The 9,622-nt window shown below is 36.8% G+C and overlaps 1 protein-coding gene across 6 annotated transcripts in view; it reads left to right on the forward strand.

Moving 5' to 3' along the window:
* LOC121414203 (probable L-cysteine desulfhydrase, chloroplastic) overlaps positions 1–8,523 on the forward strand; it is a 31,482-nt gene extending 22,959 nt beyond the window's left edge. For all 6 annotated transcript variants that reach the window (XM_041607284.1, XM_041607282.1, XM_041607286.1 and 3 more), the window contains 7 exons: positions 2,182–2,210; positions 2,643–2,735; positions 3,671–3,894; positions 4,591–4,701; positions 6,524–6,580; positions 7,102–7,211; positions 7,822–8,523. In XM_041607284.1, the coding sequence (XP_041463218.1) occupies positions 2,182–2,210; positions 2,643–2,735; positions 3,671–3,894; positions 4,591–4,701; positions 6,524–6,580; positions 7,102–7,211; positions 7,822–7,995 (798 nt within the window). In that variant the 3' untranslated portion in view covers positions 7,996–8,523. The remainder of the gene's footprint in view (positions 1–2,181; positions 2,211–2,642; positions 2,736–3,670; positions 3,895–4,590; positions 4,702–6,523; positions 6,581–7,101; positions 7,212–7,821) is intronic.
* Positions 8,524–9,622: the final 1,099 nt, after the last annotated feature.

Genomic DNA, 9,622 nt, shown 5'->3' on the forward strand with positions numbered 1-9,622 from the left:
ATAAGCTGTGATTGTTGCGTGAGACAGACATTTGAGGGGATGAACAAGACTCCAAAATGCTTGAGTCTCACGCATAATGCATGGGACTTGGTAGCTCTGGAAAAATATTGTGAGAGATTAGAGCAAATGTGTAGTGCATGGTGTAAACATACATGTATGTTTAACTTTTATATGATACACTTGAGTTGATATTGGTGTTGAATTCTTCACTTTTGCCCGCCACTGATAGAATCATCCCTGCACCACATTAATTCCACGGTGCAATCTTAAAAGAGGATTTGCATTCGCTTTTCAAATTCAGCTCACATTTCGCCTTTGATTGGTTTGTTGTAAAGAAAACCCTTGGGCCTGTTGCATATAACTTTTTACCTGAGAAAACTCTGGTAAAAACTGGAAACTAAGGTTAGTCTGATTTTCTGCCATTGACTTTAACACAGGGCAAAAACTCCGGTAAAAACAACCTGAGTTTTCTCAGGTAAAAAGTTTTATGCAACGGGCCCCTTGTGTGTATGTGTACACAGTACATTGCAATGCACACATCACTACTGCACATGTGTATGTTCAAGGAGGTTTCAAATGAGATGGAGTAACAGCAATTAAAATCTATTTGAACCAGGTTAAAAGCCACCAGCAGAAAGTACTGTATGTCAGGCATGCACTTTGCTCAACATCTCTTGCAATTGTGTAGACAAATGATTCCTGCAAGACTCCGCACTATAGGTCATACATGTACATAAAGGGAAATTTGCTTTTGTGATGATAATTACTTTTTGCCGCATCTTGGTCTGGTTATAATGGGTAGTACATAATTCGGAGGCATGCGAAAATAACTATGCAATACTTCCTGAAATATGACCTAAATTTGCTCGACTGGGCATGTGCGGGCACTCATCTGGCATATAACAATATTCTACAGTCCACATTTGAAATTTTCATTCACCGCAAACGATCGGAAAGGTGTTGAAATCTGGTTTCTGTAAAGGTCAAATTCTTTCTTTTTTCACTAATTACCATACAGGTGAATTGATATAATCTGGGGAAATATCTCGTCGTAATAGTGCTTGGTTATTGATGTTTTGTCATGCATTTAAATTTCAGCTTGTTTATTAAAGGAGAATGAAACCATTGGAACAAGATAGCTTGTGTGAAAACAGAAAAATCAAAGAAACAGATCAACAAAAGTTTGAGAAAAATCTGACAAATAATGAGAAAGTTATGAGCATTTGAATATTGCGATCGCTAATGCTATGGAGATAGCAAATTGGCAATGCGACAAAGATGTGTGATGTCCCTTGTGAACAACTCTCCCATTACTTTAGTATATATTTCACTTGAATTGCCTCTTTTATCACATCTATCCATAGATCATGTGTTCTTTCTACATGAGGGCATGTAATACATATTTTTTTAGAATACATCATGGATAGAGAGTTTGCATCATCACAAGAAAAAGCAAAAAGACACATTTTGAGGGTATTTTATAGTCCACCAAAGGGAAAGTTGTTCATCAGTGACATCACACATCCTTGTCGCATTGCCAATATGAGGATCTCCATAGCATTAGTGATTGCAATATTAAAATGCTCATAACTTTCTCATTATTTGTCTGATTTTTCTCAAACTTTCTTTATTCTTATTCTTTGATTTTTCTGTTTCTACACAAGCCTATTTGTTCCAAAGGTTTCATTCCCCATTTAATATGAAAGACGGAAAATTGATACAAATGGATATTCGTAAAATTTCACCCCTCTGCTTTCTTCACTGAAACTGGCGGCCTCAAGGCAGACATCAAAAGGTCCTTCTTGCCGTTCTTTCATTTGTGCTTCTTTAGAAATGAACAGCTGCTTGAATAAATTTGTTGCCTGTTGGAACTCCAGTCATAGAATCTTCTTGGTATGTTGCATGAACAATAGACTCAATACACTGTGTGTATTGTGAATGCATTTTGACTTGAGTTGAAGTTGGTAGCCCCCTGTATATGACTCTAGTTGGTACAAAGCAGGCAAAGAGTTAACAATCAGTCCATAATGCAGATAGTTTGTCCAAGTCAAAACAATATTTCAGATCAGATTATGTGGGTACCACATTTATAGTCAAACAAATTCCTGTAGTCCCAAGCAATATCCCTTGGTAGATTCTCATGTACTGTTATTATTTCCATTCACCCTTCTCTTGATTTAGATTCTGGACTTGGTTTCTTCAAAATTAAGGTCAGTTCAACAGACTGTATAGATTAATGACAAAAGTAATCTTCTTTACACGAATATATTCTTTTCAATAGCCACTATGCCCTCCCCCCCCCCCCCCCCCCCCGATCTTGAGATTTTGGCCACAGATTGTGACAAATGTTTGCATAATGGAAGAGAGTGACATAATCTTCATGTTTACATTACACTAATTTATGCATGAAGTTATAATTTGGCTGTAAATCTATTTTTGAATGAAGCACTAAAATAGCTTTAATTTTTATGTAGAAATTCTATTTTTTCTACTTTTTTTTTCATCCACCTCAAAGCAAATATTCTTTTTACTGTTTAATTCAAAACGCCTACCGGTAGCTATCAGTCTAAAATTACATTTTCAAGTAATACCGTTCTCGTCTTTCATCTTTGTTATCCTTTCTGTTATTGTTTTTGGTTTAGTTCAAACACACGGCTAGCGGTATTCGATCACATTCCAAGCAATGCAGCTTTTATCATGCCAGTCAAGGAGCTCATTAGCATCTGCCGTGAAAGGTAAGTACCAAAGAGAATGGAGGGCCACAACTCCCTTTTAGACAATGAAAATGATAATCAGTATACGTACATGTACTTGCTTACCAAGCTCGTTTTAAGAAATCTATGAGTGCTCTAAAATAAATGCGTCAAAATTAGCCTAGCTTTAGCCGAGCTTCTGTTAATTGCTCGAGCTTTTCAAGAGTAAATTCCTGCCAAGTATACATTTAACTCACCTTGGTTGAGTGCGGCACAATTGCATCATTGCTGGGATTCGGACCCACAAGAAGAAGGAATGGTGAAAGAACAGAGGAATAGAGCCTTGCCAATTTCCCACCATGAAAAGCTCTCTGAAATTCCTTTCCCAAGCTTTCAAAATACTATGAATAATTGTCTAGGAGGAAGAAAAAATGTCCTCTTTTTTTCATCTTCTGCCCCTCCCCCACCCAAACAGGAAACAGGATGTCACTGCTTAATGTTTCAGTTTCATCCTGCCCCTTCCACCTCAAACCCCACCGCCACCCACGTGACATTTGTGACATCAACCTAGCTTTCCCCATGTGTCAACAATTTTAGATGGGTTATTGTAAAAGATTAGCTCCAATCCCCCCCCCCCCCCAGAAAGTTATGTTCCCTTAGAAATATATACCAAAATTGTTCATTGATATAATGATGTTGGGGTGTTTAGAGATCAAAGGTTAGGATTTTTACAGACCTAGAAATTTAGACTTCTGAAAGAACACAGACATTTCGTGTTTGTATATCTGCAAAATAGCCACAAATATTGCCGTTCTTCGAAAGATGTCTTCAGTATACAAACAGTGATCAGCGAATTTACCATTTATATTGTACCCTAATTTTTTTTTTCACAGTCTTTTGATGACTTTGTAGATAGGACTCAGATGATTTCCAAATAGCAAACAAATGTTTTTCTATGTGATCCTTTCGCGCTGCAGGGGTGTTCCTGTACTGATAGATGGGGCCCATGCTCTTGGTGCCTTGCCACTTGATATGAAAGACTTGAGCCCAGACTACTACACAGCCAACGCCCACAAATGGTTATGTAACCCCAAAGGATGTGCCTTTCTCTATGTCCGAGAGGAGCTTCGCAGCCAAACAAGACCTCTGGTTGTATCACATGGATTTGGTAGTGGGTTCAACTCAGAGTTTATCTGGTCAGGTATGTGTACTAAATAGTCTTCCACATTTCCAGAGTTTGCGAGCAGAAAAGCTTAATAATGGTAATAAGCGCTATTTTTTACGCCACACAATTTATGCAACATTTCGTAAGTGCATGCAGACCAAAATTTGCTCAAAAACGTGCCTTTGTGTACTAATCCAATCCTAATAGTCTTTTTAGCCAAAATTCATAAGTATTTTCCTTTTACTAATTAAAGTAAATTATTTTCACCTTGTTTATGGTCAAAATAAAGTCCCTGACACTTTCCATTGAAAAAACAAAGTAAAAAAAGATATATAGGAAATTTAGAAAACAATAACATACATTAGAAAATAAATGTGATGAAACTTTTTTAGGTGCATTTGATTAGATTCCAATAAAGAGTCTGTGAACCACAAATTAGCATTTTAGGGGCATCGTTAGAACAAACTTTTACGCATAAACTAGCATAGTTTGAGATGAGATTTTTCACAGAATTTGATCTTGGCTAATCCGCGTGCCAATTTTCATCGCGATCAACAAGATTTTAAGGGGGATGAATCTGTCTTATGCCCTATACAAGAACTGACTATTATCTTCATGATTATAGTCATCAGCCAGAAGTTCCAAGGGTGACTTTTACTTGCTGTGAAAGGGGTGTAGAGCGAGTAGGTTGAATTGATTTCATCATATTTTCATCCATCATTTTGTCAAAAGGTTTACGAGATTACAGTCCCTTCCTGGCCTTGCACACAGTGCTAGATTTTTGGAATGCCGTGGGTGTGAAGACAATACGACAAGGCATGCATGGATTACTCTCGCAAGCCGGTGAGTTCACACAACACAGATCTGTTTCAGCGTGGGGTCTATGGGCTGCTTCATCCTGCTGCTTGTAAAGCCCCTTTCACAATTGGTGGCATGACTGCTTACAACCGTTGCGATTTTGTGCAACGTATATTGTAAACATATGATCGCAAACGATTGCACAGGCAATTGTGAAAGCCCCTTAAATCGCACAGCTTTATGCATGATTCTTGCCTGTTCTCTTGTGTTTTGTATAAAATTATTAATTATACCCCTAAGTCAATATTCATTGTTAATGATATTGTGTTTTGTTTTGTTTTTAAGTCATACATGTATATGTTCTTTACTTATCAAGATTATTTCAATTTACTTAATTTATTTTAGTTGTATATACCAATTATCCCTATATAATTTTTGTAATGATGTTTCCACTTCCAGTTCCTTTGTTGTTCTGTTAACTAGATATTGTGTATAGACTTCTTTCTTTTTCTTTTTAGCACTTTGAATATTGTATATGAAGCACTTTATAAATTATGTATATTATCACTATTATTAAGATACATGTACCCCAATATTAAACTATTAAATTTTCCATTGAGTTGCTGGTAACTATCCGAATTTTAGTCTACAAAGATTGGATGTTAGCTTTATTCTGACAATTGAAATGCTGCATTTCACTTCTCCCATATTCTTGACAAAGATTTTTCCATAACACAATATTTATATAATATTGACTGACCTTGAGGGAGATAAATGAATTTCCCAAACTAGTCTCATATTGCCCCGAGTCGAAGACGAGGGCAATATGGGTCTAGTGAGGGAAATATTTTTGGTATCTCCCGAAAGTAACGCCAGTCAATATTATTATTACCTGTTCAACTCTTTCTGGTACATTAAATTACGATATTGATAGATTATATAACTAAATTGTTGGACTTACCTTGGTCAAGCCTCTAGTGTCAATTCTTGTCATGTCTGCAATGTATTTCCTTTTTATGATCTCCACAAATAGTGCTGAAAATGTTTCCACAAAGGCTGGTAAATATGCACCTACATGTACATGTATGTCTATTTACAAGCTTGCAACAACAAACTGTTAATGGCAATGGCAAGCTGAAAGAAGAGCTAGTCAATATTTTTATTATCATCCAAATCAGATATCTAGAGCAAAAGTTATGATAATGGGGATTTATCTTTTAAATTGTGTCATGTTAATATCGATCTGCACTTTACCATATGACGTACTTGGAAGCGCTCGGACCCAGCGTTGTCTCTATTATGACGTATATTGTTGGTGCGCGGATCCTTATGAAGCATATCTCTTTATACGCACCCACAAATGCGCTGGGGATTGATGAGTTCGGAATACGGATATTATGGACCGCTAATTATTGTATGTAGGTGCAATAGGAAAATTACTCTTTTTGGGGAGGAGGGGTGTACGAATATTATGGTCACTCGTCATTCAGCTGATCGCTGACCAAGCCATTGTGACGTAGATTATGTTGAGTTTATCAGTTAGACAGACAAAATACGCGTTTATATCATGTCTCCAAAATGCCACATTCAGGTAATAATTGCGGATATTTTTTAACTCTTTGTCTATAGGCCTACCATAGATATTACACTGCGCTACATGGCTATGCATGTGGATGTATTGTGAGTAAATTCACCCCATTTCTCAAGAGACTATTTTTGAGGGGTCTTTATGGGATTGGACAGGAGGGGTAAATTTGTCTCCACAAACTATTTGTTTTGAATTGATAGTTTAAGGTTTTTCTTTGTGTGTTTGTGTGTCTCTCTGAGCTTTGATTTGATTCTTATCATCTTTTGTTTTGTTTTTCAGTTGATTTACTCACCAAATCATGGAATACTGGATTACTAGCCCCCATTGAAATGTGTGGTAAGTTGATTTTAATGGAGTTTATTTTTGTCCAGCCATCCCAAACCAACAATATAGTTTTAAAAAAGTCCCAGTTGTCCACTTGTTCACCTTTTATAAGTTATTCTTATTTTGCTGCTGCAAAGAAAAAAATAAATGTCAAAAAACTTATCGAGTTATGGAATGGAAAGAATGGGGAAACACAAAACTGTTTTGAATTTTATTGAATTAATTGATACATCATAAATGCCACCAATGTGGAAGAATTATATGTAGCCAGCATTCCATAGAAGTGTGGTTTAAAGTTCTAGTCTTGACTGTACACGCATGATTTTCCTCCGTAGATCTACAGATTTTGAAGAAACAATCGGTTAATCTGGGTCTTTTTTCATCAGCTTCAATTTTGTCTTCTTCTCGGAGCAAGAGGGGACCTTCTCCTCCCCCTTCTGCTCAACCCAATTGAGATTTGATCACTTTGCTTTGTCACAAGCAGCCCTTCTCTGTCTCATGCCCAAGTTCATTTGATCTTTGTCTCTCACCAGGTTCGATGGCTCTAGTAGAGTTACCCCATGAAATTAGTGTCAATCAGACAGTAGAGTACTCTTTAGCTGAAGGCATTCAGAATGAGTTGTATCACCGATTTAATATTGAGGTATGAAAGATTTTGATTTCTGAATGATACCTCCACTTTCTCACCTATCCATTTCACTTTTCACTTTTACCCCTTTCAATTTTTCTTTTTAGGACTTTCCACATGGTATGGGAGTATTTTTTTATTAAAAACCTTGCCCTTTCGCAATTTTCACTTGCCTTAGGCAATCAGGCATTTGGGTCATAGTTTCCTGCAGTGGCATAGTTTCCTATCACTTTCCTTCAGGTCCTACTCAAAGGCCTCCCTGGTCAGCAATACTTCAGGATTAGATATTGACTTGCCCTACTGTGATATTCACATGCCCAATGCAATCGGGCAAGTAGGATTATATAGAGTCCTGTCATGTACATTATTTTATCACTCATTCTGTCACGACATCTACAATGTAGTTTCCAATCAGACCTGTGGTTTAGACATTAATGCCCTCTTGTGATTTTCACTTGCCAAAGGCACTCGGGCAAGGGGATGTATACATGTAGAGTCCTGCCATGTACAGTATTCCGTTAAAAGTGAACTTGCTCTTCTGTCATTTTCAGTTGGCCCAAGCTATCGAGCAAGTGGGTTAATGGCATCCTGGCGGATACACCGTCTTTATCACTTCTTTCTCTAGGTTCCAATCAAAGCCCTCCAGGGTCGGCTATACGTCAGGATCTCCGCCCACATCTACAACAAGCTTTCAGAGTACCAAAGACTCGCTTCCGCGGTCCTATACATAGCCAAGTCCAGCAGGGGAGGTGATCAAGCAAGAGACGCGAAAGTAAGAAAACTGAATGATCCTAGGTGATGTAGCCTTTGAGGTTTGCTGAAGTCTTTATTTCCTTGAAGCCTATGTGCCTTTCTGAGTACTGCTTTTGTGTGATCTATTTGAAATTTAATCAAGATACAAACAGCAAAATTTGTTGCAGCTCCACAACCAAATCAGGGAATACTATTCGTGGTGAAACATCACTATTTGCTGCATTTTTTGTAAGGCAAGTTCTTATGTATAGGATTGTATACAACTTTGTTGAAATTTCTTATTTAACAACCAAAACTACAAATCGAATGCAAGAAGTGATGACTCCCCGCAAATACAATGTATAATCTCAAGTAAGGTGTTGGGTTGCACCAAATGAGTGACAGCTAACACCCCAATTGTTTGGTGCTGATGTTTGGATAGACACCACCAGGTAAGACCTGCACAATTAGAATCGCTGAAGGTGTTCTTGAGCACCCTGATTTATGCCCAACACCAAAAGACCAGTTCGTAGTTACTTCATGGGCAATTTTTGTCAAATGACCTTTCATTTCTTTCATCATGATAGGCAGATTTCAATGCAAGATGTTACGTAAGCTTGCCTTACATAGCAGGATGAAGAAATTGAATAGACCAGGTGACTAGAATAGCACACCAATGAATACTTAATAAAGGTATTTGTTGCATTCCTACATTGAATGCATATCTTAGCATGTTGCACAATGTACTTGACAAACTGAAATACCAGCCGCTCGTGGAAGTATTGTTGTTTTTTGTTGATGTAAATGAAAAGGACAATTCAAAAGAATTTATTGATAATGAAGACATCAAAGTTGGTGCTTATCTCATTAGATTTTAAAGCACCATGTCACTTTAGTACAAATGACCTTCTTCTGATCATGCGCAGAAAGGAACTACGAACTGGCTTATACTGAATGCCCAACCCTCTACTTGAAAATACTAAAATTACAATTTGTCGTTGTAGTTTCCAATGGCAAAATTGTAAACATTGTGAAAAATTTGAAGGAAAAAATATTGTAAAAAATTTGAAGGAAAAGAAATCCTGCGTCAAGACATGAATATGGATAGTGAGAACTTCCTGTTGTACTAATTTTTTGGTGCTGATTGGTTGAATATACAGTTTAAGTCAACCTGCCTTAAGATATAAAATTGCCAAAGTTCAAACAAAGGTTGAGAAGAGATTGTCTGATAAGTTGAATCTGCGATTCTGTGGTCCTCAGAAGCTTTATGGTAAGCAGTCTGAGCTGTACGCAAAGGGAAAGTCAATTATTTATTGAAAGAGGTTATTGTTATGATAGCTCGTAAATATTTTTTTATTGGAAATTATGATCCTGAGTTACTTGCAAAGAACATTGTTTTCTTAATCAATACTGTAATAATCATAGTGTGTGTATTCAAATTAAATTTGAATAGTTTAATTAGAAGTTTAAATTTGAGTAAGGTGATATCAAATTAACTTCTATGATGCTTTTATCTAAGTACAAGAGATGAAATTAGCATAATATTTCTTCCAATATCTATTTGTGTTTTCTTGATTTGAAATATGAGCAACTGTTACAATATGATTGCTGACATAGAAAACACTTCACTTGAGTTCTTATCAGAGGACATGTCTCCTGTAGAAAGTACTTTTAATATTCCTTTACAAAACATA

Source organism: Lytechinus variegatus, chromosome 4, assembly GCF_018143015.1.
Source record: "Lytechinus variegatus isolate NC3 chromosome 4, Lvar_3.0, whole genome shotgun sequence".
NCBI lineage: Eukaryota > Metazoa > Echinodermata > Echinoidea > Temnopleuroida > Toxopneustidae > Lytechinus > Lytechinus variegatus.